The sequence below is a fragment of the Octopus bimaculoides genome, chromosome 11 (assembly GCF_046866305.1).
Source record: "Octopus bimaculoides isolate indiv1 chromosome 11, ASM4686630v1, whole genome shotgun sequence".
Taxonomy (NCBI): Eukaryota; Metazoa; Mollusca; class Cephalopoda; order Octopoda; family Octopodidae; genus Octopus; species Octopus bimaculoides.
Genome location: NC_142938.1, coordinates 24346719 through 24368746, shown reverse-complemented (window position 1 = coordinate 24368746; position 22028 = coordinate 24346719). Strand labels below are relative to the sequence as shown.

Sequence of the window (22028 nt, the reverse complement as noted above, 5' to 3'; positions counted from 1 at the left end):
CACTGGGAATTGAACTCATGACCTTACAATCATGAGCCGAATGCCCTAATCACTAAGCCACACGCCTTCACGAGAAAAACTAAGGGCTATGATGAAAGCAAAGGGTGGCCATTTTGAATTGTTGATAGATATATATGTAAAATATTGCTTTCAGATTTTGACACAAGGTCAGCAGGTTTGCGGGGAGGGGATAAGTTGATTAAATCAACCCCAATGTTCAACTGGCACTTATTTTATTGACCCTGAAAGGATGAGAGGCAAAGTTGACCTTGGTGGAATTTGAACTCACAACATACAGATGGACGAAATACCACTTAGCATTTTGCCCTGCATGCTGACGGTTCTGTCTGCCAGCTCACCGCCTGCCATATATATATCATCATCATCGTCGTCGTCGTCGTTTAACGTCCGCTTTCCATGCTAGCATGGGTTGGACGATTTGACTGAGGACTGGTGAACCAGATGGCTACACCAGGCTCCAATCTGATTTGGCAAAGTTTCTATGGCTGGATGCCCTTCCTAACGCCAACCACTCAGAGAGTGTAGTGCGTGCTTTTACGTGTCACCCGCACGAAGGCCAGTTAGGCGGTACTGGCAACGGCCACGCTCAAGATGGTGTATTTTATGTGCCACCTGCACAAGAGCCAGTCCAGGGGCACTGGCAACAATCTCGCTCGAAAATCCTATGAAGGCCAGTCAGGCGGTACTGGCAACGGCCATGCTCAAAATGGTGTATTTTATGTGCCACCCGCACAAGAGATAGTCCAGGGGCACTGAAAATATTGTCAGTATAACAAACAACTTGTAAACTTTCATTAACCAAACAACTTGTTTTAATTTTATGATAAAATGAATAATGCATAAATATATATGTATAGGTGCTGGCGTGGCTATGTGGTAAGAAGCATAGTTCTAGGTTCAGTCACACTGCATGGCACCTTGGGCAAATGTCTTCTACTATAGCCTCAGGCTGACCAAAGCCTTGTGAATGGATTTGGTAGACGGAACCCGAAAGAAGCCTGTCGTATATATATATTTATATATGTATATATGTGTGTCTGTGTTTGTCTCCCAACCATTGCTTCACAACCAATGTTGGTGTATTTACATCCCCATAACTTAGCAGTTTGGCAAAAGAGACTGATAGAATAAGTACCAGGCTTACAAAGAATAAGTTCTGGGGTCGATTTCTTTGACTGCATGGCTGCAGTCAAATGACTGAAACAAGTAAAAGAAGAATGTCACTGCATATATTTCTGAAAAACAAAATATATGTAATGCATCTCTGTTGGTTTGAATGAGAAGGATTCAGTGGTTTGATCTGCTGAATTACCTCATTGAGCTAACTGTTTGTGGTTGAGTATTCCACAAACATGCATCATCAGGGTTAAACGGTAAGGGTGAAGACCCCCTTTGGTTGTGAATAACCATGGGATTGCACCTAGGAAGTTCTCCTCCCAGGAACAAGTCCAGGTAAGGTTGTTTATGGAAGATCAGTCGCCCATACATACCAGCTACAGGGCTGTGTTCTCTTTCAATGGCAGGATACCCATCTTAATACCAACCACTTTACTGAGTGTACTGGGTGCTTTTTTTTTATGCTACAAGTACTAGTAAGGTTGCCATCTAATTTGCAACACAGAAAAGAACAGAAGGAGGAGGAAATGGAGTAAAAAGCTGCCACTACTGACAAGTATTTGAGATGGGAAGGTGGAGGTGAGTGGCTGTGTGCCTATAGAGGAGATATGACTGAAGGAGATAAGAGTAAGGTAGTGATGGAGGACTAGAGCAAACTCAAGGAAGAAGGTGAGCCTCAGAGACAAGGATGGTGGACCATGGGGTGAGATGAGAGAGTGGATGCTTTCATAAGAGTGTGAGGGAGGAGTAAACAGGTGGAGGGGGAGGTTATTGTAGTGAGTATGAACAAGGGTGAGGGTGCAGATGGTGGGAAATACCAGTATGCAGAGGAGTAAGGTGGAAGATATAGGAGTGACTCTAAAAGGATGGTAGAACAGGAAATAGTAGAATGATGTACAAGGTGTAGGATGTGTGGAGATTGGAATACATGAGGGGTTATAGTAGGTGGATCATGATGATAGATATGAGAATATTGAGGATGATAGCAGATAAGGGATGTATTCAGAATAGAGTATAACAGAGTGGCTGAAGGCACAGAAAGGAGGTGATTGGTTGAAACAGTGTGGGCAGGGATGATGAGGAATGGAAGTTGTTCAGGGAGGGTGTGGGATGTAATATGTGCAATATTGCTCACAGAGTGGGGAATGGGGCATAGCCTCACATGTAGAAGCATTTCTGAATGGTTTTAGGATATCATCTATGCTGTAATGGGCGGGTCTTCTCAAGCACAGGAAGATGCCAATCTTCTCAGTCCTTTGTAAGGCTTAGCATCTTCAGATCAGCCTTCATCATTTCATTTCACGTCTTCCTGGGTCTCTATCTTCAATATGTTCCATCCTCTTTAAGTAATTAGCACTTTATGCAACTGTCCTTATACTTCCACTTCACATTATCAAACCAATGCAGTCTTCTCTCTTGCATACTACATCTGATTCCTTCTATGTCTAACTTTTCTCTCACTACATTTGTAATTTGTCATACGTGCACACTAATATTGCACATCTAGAAGAGAATACTAGTTTAATTTCTCCTTATCCACTCAACACTTGTTCTTCATTCATTATATATTCACCCCTTCTTCTTACACTTCCATACACTCTTGTAACCTCTACCCATCCACACTCCCATTTCCTCATTTACTTCATACCTTGAGGGTTCACACTTGTTCCCTGCCACACCCTGATTATCTCTCTACCTTAGACATGTTTCTTCTCTACAGCAAGATACATGTTCTGCTCTGGTCCCTTCTAATACTTTAACCTTTATCTGCTAGCATAAAGCCACCTCTCTCAGTGTTCATAATTTTGCAAGCTGCATGGCAACCTTAATAGTGCTGGCAGTATGAAAAAAAGCAACCAGTACACATTTTTAAGTGGTTGGCATTAGGAAGGGCATCCAGCCATAAAAACCATTCCAAAGCAGACAGTGGAACACAAAGTGATACTATGGCCTGTTCAATCCTATCAAACTCTCCAACCTATGGCCCACTTGGAACATGGAAATTAAATGATGTCGATGATGATTTGAGGAAAATGTAGTTTTTATTTTTATCGGGTGAAGTGCCCATTTACAGGTTCCCTTATGAATTGAGCATAAACTGTATTATTCCAAGTTATAAGATCATCATCATCATCATTTAGTGTCTACTTTCCATGTCGGCATGGTTTAGACAATTTGACTTAAACTGGTAAGCTGGAGAGCTGCACTAGGTTTAAATCTGATTTGGCATGGTTTCTAAGGCTGGTTGCCCTTCCTAACGCCAACCACTCCAAGAGTGAAATGGGTACATTTTACATGTCACCAGCACATGCGCTAGTTATGTGACACCAGCATCAACCATAACTATGGTTTCACTTGACTTGCCAAGTCTTTCCAAGCACAACATATTGCCAAAGGTCTAGGTCACTTATCATTGCCTCCATGAAGCCCCACATTTAAAGAGTGCTTTTTATGTGCCACTGGCACAGGTGCCTGTTATATGATGCTAGCATTGGCCACAACTTCACTAATACTGTATTTAAATTCAAACATGCAGAAGCTAGTATCACTCATTAACAGTAACAAAATTTTCTAAAATATTTGATTAAAGCTTGATATGGTTTCATCAAAACAGTATCATTATCATCATCATTGTTCTAATGTTCACTTTTCCATGGTTGCATGGCTCGAACAGAATTTGTTAAAGCAGATTTTCTACAGCTGGATGCCTTTCTTGTTGCCAACCCTTCCAAGTAAGGTATTTTTTCCAGTGGCCAGACACATTTTCATGGAAGATTGCAAACAAACAATACCATTTCTATGATTGTGATGCTCATTTGCAACTATCATACGGTGTCAAGACAAGGAGAAACAAACACAAACACACACATATGGACAGGTAAACAGATGTGGACACATTCTCAGCTGAATCAATGGGATTATTACTGGGAGGGGAATTAAGGGATTTAATGTGTGTGTATATATATATATATATATATATATATATATATATATATATAAGGTTTAAGGATGGCATAAGGACTACTATGAAGTCACTTGGAATGGATCCAGAGGACAGAAACTCTTGCTTTGGATCAAACTGGATGGTGAACAAAAGTGCAGAGTGAAAACGTTTGAAGAGGCCAGGATAATGCATGTAAGATTCAAAAGAGATTTAAGGAAGAATGTTACGATTGAGAAGGTGAACCACAATGAATCTTTTGTGTGCACAGTTTGTGACAGACCATGCCTTTCTTTTGCTGGGCTCAAATCTTATTTACAAACCCATGGAAAATGAACCTCCACCAATTATTCTGCTTATATGTCTGCACACACTTTTGAATGTAGTGTATGCCAGAAAGTTTGCAAATGCAACGGAGGCCTTAAAAGACATTTTAAGATCCACAAAGACCAGAACTTATCTGCAGCTCTTGGTGGTCCAAATCAGATATGCAATCTATGTGAGTGTCTTTTCAAAACGTTGTCTAGTTTAAAAAGCCACATCAGATGCCATGATGGTTCTAAGGTGTAGGTACAGCAGGTGATCAAACTCTGCATAAGGAGTTGAGAACCTGGAGCCTGGTGCAGTCGCTGGCTCTCCAGACCTCAGTCAAACCGTCCAACCCATGCCAGCATGGAAAATGGACATTAAATGATGATGATAATATACAGGCACAGGCATGGCTGTGTGGTAAGAAGCTTGCTTCCCAACTACATGGTTTTGGATTCAGTCTGACTACATGACACCTTTGGCAACTATCTTCTGCTATAGCCTCAGGCTTCTTCCCACACAGCCATTATATTTAAAGTATGCTGTGTTTGGAGCTAATGACATTGTTTGGTGACATGTTCCTGTCTAGTTGATAAACAATGGCTAACTAGCAGAGTTGTTAGGGCATTAGACTTACAGTATTTGTTCTGGCTTACTGCATTCTGAGTCCAAAGCCTCTTGAAGTCAGTTTTGCCTTTCATCATTTAGGGGTCATCTAATCAAAAGTAATATCTCCCATACAGCCTATGGACTTCACTATTCATGCTGAGCTGGCTTGGTGTAGTCAAATCCAATCGGTTATATCTTTCTGATAGCCAATGGGCAACAGGTAAAATTTTCCAAATAGGTTATGGGCTTCACTATTCATGCCAAGCTAACTCACTCTATGCAGCAGAAACAGGTATTTTCATTCATGGATTAAATAGTAAGCAATAGTTAAAGAAAATAGTTATAAAAATATTTTTTCAAACATATTCTATCCCATTTGTGTAACAACTAAAAGAAAATAGTTAAATGTAACAATAATGAAAAAATGTCTGCTTTCAATAGACATTGTTTTGTATATATTTACTTGTATGTAATATATTTTTGATAGATGGCATAAAATTTTACCTTTCATCAAACAATGTCATTTTGAGCCCTGGAAATGAAAAGTATTTGATTGAACCACAATATTTTGAGAAGGTTGTTGACTATATGACTGGTAAGAATTACTTCAACCTTTTCTTTATTTTTCACTTTGAATTCTTTGATTTGTAATTTGAAAGGCATTAACTTTCTTGCCTTCTATTTAGTATTACAGAAATTGTACTCTGACTAATTGTTAAGTCCCTGCTCTGGTTTTCTTCATGTTGAGTCCATTTCATAATAGTGAAAAGGTTGTTAAAAATGGCTACAATTAGAATGCTTCTACCTATGATTTGAGAAAGATTTAGCGACTAATTTTAGTCCAAATTTGTTGAGATTACTTAGAGGTTTATTGCTTTGTTTTGTGTTAAGTGATACTTTTGAGTAGTAATGATTTAGCTGATTACTATGGAAATATTGAACAAAGTCATTGAACTTCAAAACAACTCTTTGAATAGTATTATCACAGAGCAATGGCCTGATGTGACTAAACAACAATCCATCAAAAAAGTGCCAAGAGCTAATTGACGTGAACATGACACAAAAATTACTGAAATGAATGAGAAATTGACAAGTTTTGAGTCAGTAAATCTAGTAAAAACAACTAACCCTAAATTATTACTGAATTCTATCAATAGAAATATAACTGCCGTTTCTTGTCAGCCATGCTAGTTTGACTGTGCAAAACGTTATAAAAAGTTTAGCTCCTGCATACAACTTAAGTACCATTAATACCCCAAGTTTTATCATATGGAAGGGATTTTGTGCCAATAATGTCTGTTAGGAAAGCAAATGGTTTGATTCTCCTTTGCACAGATTTTTCTATTGGATTAAATGAAGTCTTAAGAGGTCAGTTCTACCCTTTACCTATTCCTGAAGATATTTTCAGCAAGCTTAAAGGTGGCTGCCACTTTGCAAAAATTGATTTGTCTGATACAAATTAAAATTGAGGACAATTCAAAACAACTGTTGATAATTAAAACACACAGAAGTCTTTTCCAATATCAAAAAGTGCTATTTGAATTAAAAACAACCTCATCTATTTTTCAACAAGTAATGGATACTATGAAAGCAGGTATTTCTGGAGTTGCAGTTTATCTCTGGTTGTGTGAAAGAAGGAGTATTTTATTGATTGGATACTTTTTTCCATAAAATGAATTAATTTGGTTTTAAAGTAAAACTTGACAAATGCACTTTTTTATGAAGTCAATAAATTATTTGGGTTTTATTGTAAAAAAAGTCATAAACCAGACTCAGCAAATATAGAATCTATTCTGAAAATGCCAGTTCCATTATATATTAACATGTTAAGATTGTTTCTTGGACTTCTTAGCTATTATAGTGTGTTCCACGCATTTCTCATGTGAACTTTTAACCCATCTGCTTCAGAAAAACTCAATGTGGAACTAGACACCTACATACATGAAAGCTTTTGAGAAGGCAAAAGAATTATTATAATCTGATTTATTACTAATCCATTATGATCCAAAATTTAAAATATGTATTGAAGCTGCCATATCACATGTATTCTCAGATGGCACTGAAAAAGCAAATGTTAAATGAAAAAGGAAGCATTAGCACTAGTTTTTTGCAGTTAAAAATTTTTAGAAGGTGCATGAAAAACCTTTTGTTTATTTACTGACCATAAATCATGTTTCTATTTTCATCTTGAAGAAAAGTATTCAAGTTTACATAGCATGTTACTTACAAAGATGGGCAATAATGTTACTAGGTTATAACTTCAATGCAAGTTAAGTGAGTTTGGTAAAGTTGATGCAGAATTGTGTAGAAAATGATGTGCAAAATGTCTTATTTGCCACAATAGATCCTGTGTTAGCAGATATGATTGAAGATGCAACAAGAAAAGATCCTATTGGTTTGTAAATGTTGACAAATTGGGTGGCCATAGAATATCTGAAACAGTTTTTCAAAAGATGAGTCTTTATTGTTAGTGAATGGTTGTTTTATGTTTGATGAGAGAGTCAATATTCCTCAAAAATAATGAAATCTACTTTTAAAGCAATTACATATGGGCCACCGAGGTATAAATCATATGAAACCTATTGCAAGAAGTTAGGCATACTGGCCTAGCATCATCAAACACTTTGAGGAGCTAGCACATACTTACCATAGTTGCATACAGGCAATCAAGATAGCTGGATGGTCTAAATGGCAAGCATAGCCAGTACCAGAAAAACCTTGGTCCAGGTACATATTGGTTTTGCTGGCCCTACAAATGAAATATATTTTATGTCACTAATTAATGCTTTGTCAAAGTGACCTGAAATATTTATCTCGACTTCATCCACAATTCACAAATTAAAGCAAGTATTTAGTCAACTTGGTTTGTCAGAAATGGTAGTATCAGATAATGGACCTTGAGTCATGTCAAGCTTTAATCAGTTTTGTAAAATCAATACCATTTGCCGTATTTATATACCTCCCTATCAACCTCAGTCCAATGGACAAGCAGAAAAATTTGTTGATACCTTTAGAAGAGCACTTGTTGAATCAAAAGTGGAGGTAACCACTATAGAAGTAATACAAAAGTTTTTACTAGTTTGTTGAATACTCCTAATCCAATCGCTCCAGAACAGAAATCACTTACAGATAATCACCTGCAGAACTCATGTTTGAGAAAAAGTTTAGAACAATTATGGAGGCTATTCTGCAACACAGATGTAGAAAAAAGCAAAATGATAGGCAAATGACCCGTACAAGAGATACATAAAACAGTTCCATCTTGAACAACTTGTACAGGTATGTCAATTTAAAAAGGAAGATTTATTGTAGTTACCTGGAATTGTTAAAATGGGATGGGGAAAAGTTACTTACAAAATTCAAGTGAATTATCAAATCTGGATGTGTTAATTAACGAAGAGAGAGAGTGAAATAATTCCAAATCACAGAGAATGACAAAGCAAGATACACCCTGAACATCCTGTTGGAAGAATTCAATCTACCTTTGTCATAAAAACATACAAAAAAAAAAAGATCCTTTGACACATAATATACTAAAGTTCTACATAAGTTCACCAAAAGCCATCCAGGACAAAGTCTTATAACAGTGGAACTTTAAGAAAAAAAAAGAGGTGGCAGGGGGTGGGGTGTTAAAAACCAGCAGAAAAAGATATGTCTTTCCCCTCACCAACTTGAACTAGTCTACATTGAATGCAATTTGAATGAGTCAACATATGGAGTACTTCATATAAAAGACTATTTTGTTGATGGAGGTCTGAGTCTTGCCTAGTAACTATTTTGTTTTACAATGCAATACAAGTATTTTTCACAAATGTCTAAGTTTTTCTCATTACTAAGTATCTGCAAAGTTACAAAAAGAATAAAATTAATCCCTTTCTCTTGTTTTGATTTAACAAGTCAGTTCTTGTGGAGAATCTAATTTTGAAAGAAGCTACAATGCAAGAGCATTTTAACAAAAGAATTTTCAAATAGAGCCTTCTCTCTAAACATGAAAGTGTTTCAATAGTTGAAATGTTAAAATGATTGTTATAATGACAGCTGGTTCCTTGCAACAATGCCAGTTACCTAAAAGTTTCTGAGATTACTCATCTTCAATTCTAAGCCTGGGTATTCTTGTTACTTGCTTGTGTTATAATAATCCTTTCTACTATCAGCACAGGCCTGAAATTTTACAGGAAGTAGTAAGTTGATTTCATCGAACACCAGTGCTTAACTGGTATTTATTTTATCAACTTACTCATATTATGATAATGCAAACTCATGATAATAATGTAATACATCCCAGAATAGGAGAGTATTGTAGTTCGCTTGAAGCATTGTGTATTGTTTGTAAAGAATAAAAAGTTTAGAATGGTACAACAATGCACTATAGAACAAACAATAGACTATATACATGTTGTAATTTGGTTATCTATAGTCCGATGATATTTCGGAATTACAATTCCTTCTTCAGATCTTCTTAGCTGGAGTCTCTGCTATAAACTGTTTTCCAACGGTTTTCTGTTTTTTAAAATATATTTTATACTGAATAATCTTTATTATAAACATTATTTTGAAAGGACGTCATTTGAGTCTAACTGAACCAGTTGAAACCGGTCCAACCAAAAGCAGCAATATTTCTGAACGTGTGGCTTTAAGAGAAGGTAAAGTAAAATATTTACTTTGTTTGAATTTCTGCTATTTCCAAATAATTTTTTTTTTTTTGTCTTAATTTATGTTATTTATCATCATCATTACTTTCATGTCTACTTTTCTGTGCTTGCATGAATCATACAAGAGTATGTTGGGGAAGAGTTTTCTATGGCTGGACACCCTTTCTGATGTCTCCACCACCACTTGTTTCCAAGGGAGGTTATGCCAGTCTACGGAACAACGTTGTTGTTGTTGTTGGCACTCCATCGCTTACGACGTCAAGGGTTCCAGTTGATCCGATCAATGGAACAGCCTGCGCGTGAAATTAACATGCAAATGGCTGAGCACTCCACAGACACGTGTACCCTTAACGTAGTTCTCAAGGATATCCAGCATGACACAGTGTGACAAGGCTGACCCTTTGAATTACAGGCACAACAGAAACAGGAAGTAAGAGTGAGAGAAAGTTGTGGTGAAAGAGTACAGCAGGGTTCACCACCATCCCCTGCCGGAGCCTAGTGGAACTTTAAGTGTTTTCGCTCAATAAACACTCACAACACCCAGTCTGGGAATCGAAACCGCGATCCTATGACCATGAGTCTGCTGCTCTAACCACTGGGCCATTGCGCCTCCACTACGGAACAACATATAGCACCATATGAATGTACTTTTGTTTACAAAGATCACACAACATATCAAGAAGCTTGGACATGATTTCATTGTCATGCAGCTGTTGTTTGCAACCAGTGAGTGAACACTTGTAGATAAAAATATGAACTCACTCACACAAAAGTGGTAAAAGGCAAGATTTGAACTCAGAGTACAGACACTTAAAACCAAATACTGCAATGCAGTGCAATTTTTTTTTTTAATGTTCTAAATGACTTGGCCACTTGTCCACCTATGAGAGAAGGCTTATATTAAATATAACCTATGCTAATAGGTAATGGTTGCCACTCTAATATTATTCTGGCTGACCTCAAATAGAATTAATCTTCATTTGGCCAGTTGATATGGCGCTTTTGCTTGCTTTGGTAGGTTGTTTCCCTTGTCAGTAAATAGAATTGTGCCCCATTCGTGGCTACTCTTATTTCTAGCATGCTGGTGCAGACTTGCACCCCTAATCACTTTTAGGTTTTAAATTGCATCTAGCCACCTTAATAATTTTATAAATTTCACATTATCATTTTACGGAATCAACCATTGATTCATATGGTAATTTCTTGGAGTCTGGTGTAACCATCTGGTTCACCAGACCCCAGTCAAATTGTCCAACCCATGCTAGCATGGAAAGCAGACGTTAAATGATGATAATGATGATGACTGGCAGGAGATTTCAGCTTACCTATCAGTAACAGAGTAGCATCACCAATGAAGATTAGTTCTAACCGAAATCAGCTGGTCGACATGGCACTCTCACTAATATATATATATATATATATATATATATATATATATATATATATATTAATAATATAGCCTGAACAGGATAAACTATCCCTATTTTGCAGAGAAAAGTGTAGGTGACTAGCTGTGGACTCGAACTCACATCCCCGTCATTACATGTGAGCTTCGTTTGTTTATTTACGTTTGTCGTAATTTGAATTTGACAAAAGAAACAGGCTTGGAAGGACTGGAAGAACGGTGGTAGCAGGGAATTGTACCAATGTGCCAGAAGGGAGGCTAGGCGACAGGTTTATTTAGCCAGAGGGGAAGCAGATAAGAAAAGATTTGCCAATGTTCTGCAACGTGAGGACCAAAGACTCGAGGTATTTCGTGTTGCAAGACAGTGTAGGAGAGAGTGAAAAACTAGAGGTAGTCGATAGCTTCCGCTATCTGGGCGACCAAGTTAGTAGTGGGGGTGGGTGCGCTGAAAGTGTAGCTGCTAGAATAAGAATAGCCTGGGCAAAGTTTAGAGAGCTCTTACCCCTGCTGGCGACAAAGGGACTCTCACTCAGAGTAAAAGGCAGACTGTATGACGCATGCGTACGAACAGCCATGCTACATGGCAGTGAAACATGGGCTGTAACTGCTGAGGACATACGTAAGCTCGCAAGGAATGAAGCCAGTATGCTCCGTTGGATGTGTAATGTCAATGTGAATACCCGTCAGAGTGTAAGTATCTTGAGAGAAAAGCTGAACATTAGAAGCATCAGTTGTGGTGTGCAAGAGAGACGATTGCGCTGTATGGACATGTGGTGAGAATGGATGAGGATAGCTGCATGAAAAAGTGCCACACCCTAACAGTTGAGGGAACCCGTGGAAGCGGTAGGCCCAGGAAGACCTGGGCTGAGGTGGTGAGGCAAGACCTTCGTACATTGGGCCTCACCGAGGCGATGACCACTGACTGAGACCTTTGGAAATGTGCTGTGCGTGAGAAGACCCAGCAAGCCAAGTAAGATCGTTGCCAGTGCTCCTGGACTGGCTCTTGTGCGGGTGGCACATGAGATGCACCATTTTGAGTGTGGCTGTTGCCAGTACCGCCTGACTGGCTCCCGTAGGATTTTCGAGCGAGATCGTTGCCAGTGCCCCTGGACTGGCTTGTGCGGGTGGCACATAAAAGACACCATTTCGAGCATGGCCGTTTTCGTGCAGGTGACACGTAAAAGCACCCACTACACTCTCTGAGTGGTTGGCGTTAGGAAGGGCATCCAGCTGTAGAAAATCTGCCAAATTAGATTGGAGCCTGGTGTTGCCATCCGGTTTCACCAGTCCTCAGTCAAATCGTCCAACCCATGCTAGCATGGAAAGCGGACGTTAAACGCGATGATGATGATATATATATATATATATATATATATATATATATACATATATATATATATATATATATAGAAATAGCAGTTTTGGCTGCTATTTCTAATTTTCGGTGTGTGGTGAAGCAATACTTGCTAAACTCTAAATTTTTAATTATGTTTATATTTACCGATAATGGTTTTTTAACACCCCGAACTACTTGGTAAAATTACTAATTATTAATTAATTAATAATTTTTACCCTATATCTATATGAATATATATATATATATATATATATATATATATATATATATATATATATATATATATATATATATGCACTCACATGTGTGTGTGTATGGATGGGTGGCAGGCAGGTAGACATGCCTGTGTAGTTAAGAATTCTACTTCCCAACTGCATGGTTTCAGACTCAGTTACATTGCATGGCATTTTATGTGAGTGTCTTCTGCTATAGCTTTAGGTTTACCAAAACCTTGTGAGTAGATTTGGTTGACAAAAACTGGAGGAAGGCTGTCATATCTGTGTGTGTGTACCTTTGTCTTGACATCATGTGATGATTGTAAACAAGCATCACCATCATACAGGCAATGTTTGTTTCCAGTCTTATGTGGAAACCTGTCTGGCTCTGGAGAATTATTATCTTGCTTAGAAATAGGAGGTTGGTGACAGGAAAGACATCTGGCTATAGGAAGTCTGCCTTAAATTACGTCTGGCCCATGCAAGCATAGAAAAGTAGGTGTTAAAATGATGATGATGATACATATATATATATATATATATATATATATATATAGTCATCATCATCGTCTTCATTAACATTGTCATTGTTTAATGTCTGATAGTTCAGCTCTGATTAATGTATACCTTCACAATAAAATAAACAGATACTTTTAAGGTTTTTAGAAGTATGACTTGGGAGACAACTGTTCTGTAAATTAGTTGATTAATTGATTAACTAAATGGATTGATTAAGCATGCAAACCACTATAATGGATTCAGTTCATTAGATTATTTGAAATGTGTGTTAGTGAATCAAGTATCATATGAACATAATTCTTCATTATCTATTTCTTTATATACATATTCATTTTTTTTTTTTTTTAGCAGGTATAAAACCAGATGGGAAATCCAATAATTATCCTCCTGGTTATAATCCTGTTGATGACACTTCATCTGAGAAAGCAGATAGAAAGAAGAAGAAGAAGAAGAAGCAGAAAGGATTAAAGAACAATGATTTGAAAGATAAGGTGCAGAACAATATGGCTGAGCAAGAGGGAAAAAATATGAAAGCATCTAAAAAACAAGAAAGTGACATTATTGAGTCTGAACAAAAGAAAAGTCTGAAACCAAAAAGAAACTATGAAATAACTTCTGCTGTAAATGCAGAAGATGAGGAAGAAGAAGTTGAAGAAGAAACTGTGACGAAAAGCAAGCGTAGGCAGAAAGTAAAAAAAATCAAGCAAGAATCCTCAAATTCTGAAGATGAGGAAGAACATGTTACAGAAGAACAGGATACTGTAAAATCAGAGAATGATGCAGGTGAGATTTTATTTTTCTTATTTCGTGTATTTTTCATGTTTCTTGTCATTTATGATAGGTAGTTGGTTTGGTTGTTGTACGATTGTTCTGCTACAAGTTGCTTCTAATTTAGTCGACCTGTGATCAAAGGTTTGCAAGCTCTGATGACCCTGCCTTTGTTTGAGGTGTAATGTATCCAGGACTGTCTGCAGTTTAACCTAGATACTAGTAAATTTGGCTGCCATTTCTAGCAGCCTGAGCAACCATTTAGTGAAGTGGCCCCAATTATTATTTTTTTTTTTTTTTATTCATGATGTACTTTCAAGTTAATAGAAACACTTAGGTTAATTTTGTACATATAGTCAATAAACATATTTTAGCATATAAATTATTTAAGCTAAAGAAAATTAATTACTTATGTTTTATTCAATAAATGAAGCTGAAAGGAAAGAGGGCTGCACTAGCACTCTGCTGGTACTCATTATTAGCTGAGTAGATGGGAGCAATGTGACATGAAATTCCTTGTTCAAGGACATAGCATGTACACAGTTTAGAAACTGAACCCATGATCTTATAATTTGATTACAGTACTCTAAACTTTAAATCACATGATTTCATAAGTGTCACTCTATTGGTTACAATGACAAAGGTTTCACTTGATCTGATTAGCGAAACAGTCTGCTTGTGAAATTAATCTGCAAGTGGCTGAGCACTCCACAGACATGTGTAACCTTAACATAGTTCTCAGATTCAGCATGATACAGAATGTGACATGGCTGGCTCTTGGGAATACAGGTACTACTTATCTTTGCCTGCTGAGTGGACTGGAGCAACATAAAATTAGAGTGTCTTGCTCAAGGACATTGGGTGCAGCTGGGAATCAAACTCAACTTTATGCTCATAAGCTGAATACCCTACCTACGAAGCCACATGCCTGTACTACATGATTTCATATTACATATTGATCATTATGTCTTAGTTTTTGCAATTATTTTAGTTCTTTTATTCTTGATTGTTGTTTGCTGTAAGAACTGTCTTTCAATCACTTCAGTAGCTTCTGATTGTGAACAGGTACACAGGTTAAGATTATTTTATATAGTTCCAACGTTTTTACTCGCTAATCCGTAGTTGATTAGTGCAAATGTTAGCTGCCATTCTTTCATCATCTACAAAGGTTTACTCTGGGAAAATGGTAGCACCCATGTAACTTTCCAGAGTTTCCAAGACTAATGAGAAGTAGATGTTCTTAGACCAGAGACCTGACCCTAACACTTGCAACAGAATTGTCCCTGCTAATGGCAACTCAGGAGCAGGTATTAAACCGGGCAATGGAATAAGTTTATCACCTGAGAACAGTGAGGATCATTCTAACAGGCTTTCACACTGCTCCCCTTTACCAAATATCTACCAAAGACTTTGGTAGGTGTCCAAAATGTCACATGTAGAATCGCACTTGAAGCCATACAACAATGAAGAAACTTTCTTAGCCCTACATTCATATTTGTGTCAATTTTTGGTTTACTTTCTTCTTTTTTTTTTTTTTTTCTTATCTGTTGCTAATGTCTGTGAGTATAATTGGTCTGATAGTGTGTGATAATGTATTTTGGACACATTTTTCAATACATCTTTCTGTATTTTGAACAGCATCTTATCTGAGAGTCTCACCTTTCTAATTTCTTCATCCCACATTTTTTTCTTATCTACCTCTACATCATCCATCTACTACAGTGAAATCATAGCAAATTTTTTACTTGATATACATTTTCTGTTTGCATTATATCTTTAAGCCAGTGTAGATAACTATTCATATTTTGTTTTGTCAATGTTTAATGTTTTGAAATTTAAAAAAAAAAGCTGGTTTGTGTTTTATAGTGATCTTGCAACAGTTTGATCCCACTCTTGAACAAGAACTGTTGGAATTGGACACAATAGCTGTATTAGCCCAGTCTAAAGTAATTGCTGCTGGAAATATTAATAAATTGATAATTTTTGATAATAAAAAAGAAGAGGATATTAAGTTTTTACAAAAGATGATGAATAATCACAAAAGTATAAAGGTAATGTATCATTTTTTTAAAAGCACTTCTGTTTATTGGTGTGACTCACCACAGAATACCAGTGAAAGAAATCCTACTGCCTCAGTCCCTCTCACTCTTTCTAAAATAACTCTTGATAGATATACTTGAAATTTTTAAATTGATGAGTTTTGGGGGGATTTTTTTCTGGTTGAAACAAGTTTTGAATAAATGAATGCAATTCCTTATTATTCCTTAACAAAGTGTGAGCAATATTTGTTTTCATTCTAGTTTAGAGTGGTGAAGTGGTGGTTTTGATATTATATATCAACACTTTGATTAACAAAGTTAATATCTTCCAATTTTTTACATTGCTCTTGAAAATTTCATTGTCAGAGGAAGGTGAAAACAGTTGGGTAGATAAGTCTTATATAATTACTAAAATTATAATGTATGATTACTAAAATGCAGTAGGCCTACATATATACCCCAGAATATTTTTTGAACAAACCTATCATCATCATTTGACGTCCATTTTCCATGCTGGCATAGGTTGGATGATTTGATAGGAGCTGGAGAGCTACCCAGGCTCCATGTTTGTTCTGGCATGGTTTTTCATCATTTCATCGTCCATTTTCCATGCTGACATGAGTTGGATGGCTTGACAGGAGCTGAAGAGCTGCCCAGGCTCCTTGTCTGTTTTGGCATGCTTTTTATGGCTGAATGCCCTTCCTAACACCAAGCACTTTGCAAAGTGTACTGGGTGCTCTTACACAGCACCAACATGGGTGCTCTTTACGTGGCACCAGCACCCATGAGCCGGCAAAATTAAGAATGCTCAGCTGGAGAGGGATGCAGGGGACATGCTTGTATGCAAAGACAACCATGTATTTACTAACTTTTCTCAAGCACCGCAAAGCACCAGAAGTCTTGGTCCCCTTGTCATCCCCTCTGAGGTCCAACATCTGAAGGTGCTTTCTCTCCTCCTGGAGCTCCCCTTCAACACGTTCCCTCCACAATTAGCACTTCTTGATCTGACTCTCCATTCATATGTATTACATGACCATACCAGCACACAGCTTGCAGTCCCTGCTAAGGTAGTATGCCATGAAAACAATAATAATATGTTGGCTGTAATATTAATACACTAGTTTCACATCAACAGATTACATAACACTTCTCATCAATTGCAAAAATTAATCTTTTCAGTTAATAACTCAAATGACCAGTTGTAATATGAAGGATTTAGATATCAAACAATTCCGAAAAGTTCTGGATCTCTCTGTACGTATATAATATTTATTTGCTTAAAATTCTTTGAATACACTACTCTTGTTTTCTTTCATCAGTAATTTTGTAAATATATAGGTCAGGCATAACTCAATAGTTAAGAAGTCTACTTCCCAAACATGTAGTTTTGGATTCAGTTCCACTGCATGGTACCTTGGGCAAGTGTCTTCTACTATAGACCTAGGCCAACCAAAGCCTTGTAAGTGGATTTGGTAGATAGGAACTGAAAGAAATCTATCATATATGTATGTGTGTGTGTCTGTGTTTCCATCTCTTAACATCATATGGGAGTTGTAAACAAGTGTCACTTTCAAACAAGCATGATTATATGGATATAAACAGACATACACATATATACTGTGGGTTTCTTTCACTTTCAATCTACCAGATTCACTCATAAGGCTTTGGTCGGCCTGTAGCTATAGTAAAAGACACTTGTCTGAGGTTCTACACAGTGAGTCTGAACCTGAACCATGTGGTTGAGAAGCAAACTTATCACATAGTCACCATTGCTATTGCATATGTCCCTGAATTCTGAGATACTGATTACTGACTAAACACTGATTATAATGCATTTATTTCACAACTTTGAAAATTTTTAAACCCTATTCTATGTGGTAAACAGTGTTTGTGAAAATGGTACAGAAAAACCGAATTCTACTTCATACTGTCTACTCTTTGTTCAACTTCAATATTTTAGTGTCCTTGCCCAACAAATCTTATAAATTTTCTTATAACTATGCCTATTAATAAATGTTGCTGTTTTCCTAACACACACACACATATACACAAGCTTCCCATATGAGTCAAATTTTATTTCGATTTTGTTATTTTTTGCACCACAGATTCTTTACAATGAAATGAATGAAAAACCTGTCAATGGTGATGTGAAAGCATTATATGAAAAAGCTACATGCAGGACTTCAAAACTTGCAAGTGACATAGATATACAGTCTGAATATTTGAAAATGTGCGTTCATTACAGGAAAGCTGCATTATTCATGTGGCAAGCATTTGAGTTTTATAAATATTACGAGGAAAGGTTTGTATTTTTGCATTTAATTAGTTTAAATTTAAAGTGTGTTATACAAAGGCACAAACATGGCTGTGCAATTAAGAAGTTTGCTTTCCAAACACATAATTTCAGGTTCAATCACATAGTTGGGCACCTTGCTTAAGTGTCCTCTACTATAGCTTTTGGCAAACCAAAGCCTTGTGAGTGGATTTGGTAGACAAAATGCACATACATGTTTAGGCCTATGTCTCCTTGTTTTGACATTGTGCGATAGATGTAAACTTGTGTCACTGCCAAACAAGCAAGTCTTTCATTCCAATTTTCCATGCTGACATGAGTTGGACGGCTTCACAGGAGCTGAAGAGCTGCCCAGGCTCCTTGTCTGTTTTGGCATGCTTTTTATGGCTGGATGCCCTTCCTAACACCAACCACTTTACAGAGTGTACTGGGTGCTTTTTACATGGCACAACACCCATAATCCCACAAGATTAGGAACTCAGCTGGAGAAGGATGCAGGGTATATACCTGAATGCAAGACAACCGTGATTTTACTTAGCTTGACATGTCTTTTCAAGCACAGCAAACTACCAGGAGTCTTAGTCCCTTGTCATCCCTTCTGTGAAGACATTAAAAAACTGGTAGTAATTTTTTAGTAGAGAAAAATGAGCTACTCAAAGAAGACTACTTTTATGTGATAACATTTGGCTGAGTTAAAAACTGTTCATCTCTCAGCTAGGAAATGAAGATCTCAAACAGATTCCACACTTATAAGAACAAAATGAATGTGCTGAGTATAATGGCAATCTTACAAAATATGTTAAAAAAGATTTAATTAATGAAAAAGTTATTTGGAAATCATTGTCATGGGTTTGATACTCATCATCATCATCATTATCGTTATTTAACGTCCGCTTTCCATGCTGGCATGGGTTGGACGGTTTGATTGAGGACTGGCAAGCTAGAAGGATGCACCAGACTCCAATCTGATCTGGCAGGGTTTCTACAGCTGGATGCCCTTCCTAATGTTAACCACTCTGAGAGTGTAGCACAAGGGCCAGTCAGGTGGCACTGGCATCGACTACGCTTGAATGGTGCTTTTTACATGTCACCAGCACAGGAACCAGTTAGGTGGCACTGGTATTGATCACGCTCAAATGGTGCTTTTTACATGCCAATCAGGTAGTACTGCCATCAGCCACTACAATGACTTCACTTGACTCAACAGCTCTTCACAAGCGCAGTTTATTGCCCAATGATTGAAGGGTACTCTTAAATGGGCCAGTTATGCTGCACTGGCATAGGCCACGGTTACAGTCTCACTTGACTTGCCAGGTCTTCTCAAACACAGCATATCTCCAAAGGTCTCAGTCACTTGTCATCGCCTCCGTGAGGCCCAACGTTTGAAGATCATGCTTCACCACCTCATCCCAGGTCTTCCTGGGTCTACCTCTTCCACAGGTTCTCTCTACTGCTAGGGTGTGACACACAGCTGTCTTCATCCATATGCAACACATGGCCATACCAGTGCAGTTGTCTCTCTTGCACACCACATCTGATGCTTCTTATGTCCAACTTTTCTCTCAGGGTGCTTTCACTCTGTCATGTATTCACACTGACATTACACATCCAGCGGAGCATACTAGCTTCATACCTTGCAAGCTTATGCATGTCCTCAGCAGTCACAGCCCTGTTTCATTGTCATCTAGCGAGGCTGTTCGCACATGTGTGTCATACAGTCTACCTTTTACTCTGAACGAGAGGCCTTTTGTCACGAGCACACTTATGCTCACATTTATAAACCCATTTTCACATAGTAACATATAAGCAGAACTTATTAACTTGATAACAAATTCATCATTGAAAATGAAATTTGGTGAACTTAAGTTTCTTTCTGAATGTTGTTGGTTTGATCATTTCTGGTAATTATTATGCTATGATGGACTATCTCCAGAATGTTCTTATTAATGAAAAATACTACATATCACAACTGAGTTAACTCGGTTATTTCCAGAGTTTTAGAGCAAATAACAGTTGATTTATCAGTGTAATAGACTCAGAATATCTTCGTTTGTTACCATACACTCATTGTGACAAAACCTTGCATGTGAAGAAACAAGACATTTGTCATGAAACATCTATGGCTTGCTCTCAATCCTTTCATATTTTAATAACATTCTAAAATAATAGGAAATTTTGAAAGAGAAATATTTTTAATATCTCCACCTCATTTTCTTTCTGGAATATATTCATTGGTACTTTAATCAATGCTCTCATGGATGTTTTCACTATCTGGTTCAAACTCCATATAAGACATTTACTACAGCTGTTTCTTTCCTTTGAAAATCCTTGAAATTTAGAGTTGTTATTAACTTAATATGAAGCTTATCTAATTATTAAAAAAGGAAGATTATCAAAATAAAGAGGGAGAGAATGAAAACCCAAAATTCATACAACAATACCAGATGGTGTACAAGTTGTTATCCATGTTATTGTTAATATACTAACAAGCAGTAGAAGTTGGCATATAAGGATTTGTTGCCACTTCCATGTACCAACTACTACATCAGCTTGGAAATGAAGGTCACAAAAGAACAGTGACAATGAAACACCTTTCAGAAACAGCTGAGAAGAGTTCAATGAGGCTATGATCCAAGAATAACGATGGCTGGAGCTGAAAAGGAAAACTGCAAGGCACTAAACATAGTAGGAGGGAAACCCCCAACTTGAAATAGATCTACAGTACTAGTTCTTGTGTTGGTCTTCTTGATTGACCGATATATATCATTCAGGGAAATAAGATCACCCAAAGATTCTGAGTTTAATCTCCATTAAAGGTGACTTTTCAAAAACAGCAGGAAACTCAAGTGTCATCAACACCCTTAGAAAGTCTGGAACTAACAGATTGAGACCCTTGTTTGATAGGAGTTCTTCCTCTAAAGATATCTCTTGCTGTGTGCTCACTCCACAGTGAGTTTCCACTATGGCACTGAAACACCCACAATATGCCCCAAAACTCCAGGGTTTATGCATTCATATTAAAATGAAAATGTGTAAGTGACCAGGACTTCTCAACAGTTCTCTCACTTGGCTTTACACAGCTTATTCATCTCAGACACAAAACTCTCATCTCATATCTGTAACGATCATCAGTTGTTTAAATTTCTCCTGTTTCTCAATCAAGGACATGTCAACTCAGGGTCTCTTTGAACACATGACCTCAGTGACTATTAACATTAACCCTTTTGATACCAACCTGCCTGAGGTCGCCCCTAGTTCTATGGTACAAACTTCCTGTTTTCAAGTGATCTAAATTAAGACCTTCCATCAGAATTTCATGTTAATTTATATTCCAAACACCAGCTTAATAATCCTTTCTACTATAGAGGTACAAGGCTTGAAAATTGGGGGGGGGGGGGGGGGGGGCTAGTCGATTACATCAACCCAAGTGTTCAACTGGTACTTATTTTATCGAGCCCAAAAGGATGAAAAGCAAAGTCAACCTTGGTGGAATTTGAACTCAGAACATAACGATGGATGAAATGCTGCTAAGCATTTTGCCCAGTGTGCTAATGATTCTGCCAGCTTACTGCCTTACTCCAGCTTAGTAACATTTATTTTAATTGATTATTCTTTTCTTTTACATGTCACAGCATTTGGCTGCGGCTATGCTGGAGCACTGTCCTGAAGGGCTTTAGTCGAAGAAATCGACTCCAGGATTTATTCTTTGTGAGCCTAGTACTTATTCCATCGGTTTCTTTTGCCGAACCGCTAAGTTACGGGGACATAAACATACCATCATTGA

General features: G+C 37.4%; 1 protein-coding gene across 20 annotated transcripts in view; it reads left to right on the top strand.

Moving 5' to 3' along the window:
• LOC106867912 (uncharacterized) overlaps positions 1–22028 on the top strand; it is a 90572-nt gene that overhangs the window by 66382 nt on the left and 2162 nt on the right. For 14 of the 20 annotated variants that reach the window (XM_089359687.1, XM_089359689.1, XM_089359681.1 and 11 more), the window contains 6 exons: positions 5484–5591; positions 9556–9639; positions 13493–13927; positions 15779–15963; positions 17131–17205; positions 18057–18253. In XM_089359687.1, coding sequence (XP_089215813.1) covers positions 5484–5591; positions 9556–9639; positions 13493–13927; positions 15779–15963; positions 17131–17205; positions 18057–18253 — 1084 coding nt within the window. The remainder of the gene's footprint in view (positions 1–5483; positions 5592–9555; positions 9640–13492; positions 13928–15778; positions 15964–17130; positions 17206–18056; positions 18254–22028) is intronic. The other 6 variants (XM_089359684.1, XM_089359683.1, XM_089359674.1 and 3 more) reach the window with 1 other exon arrangement.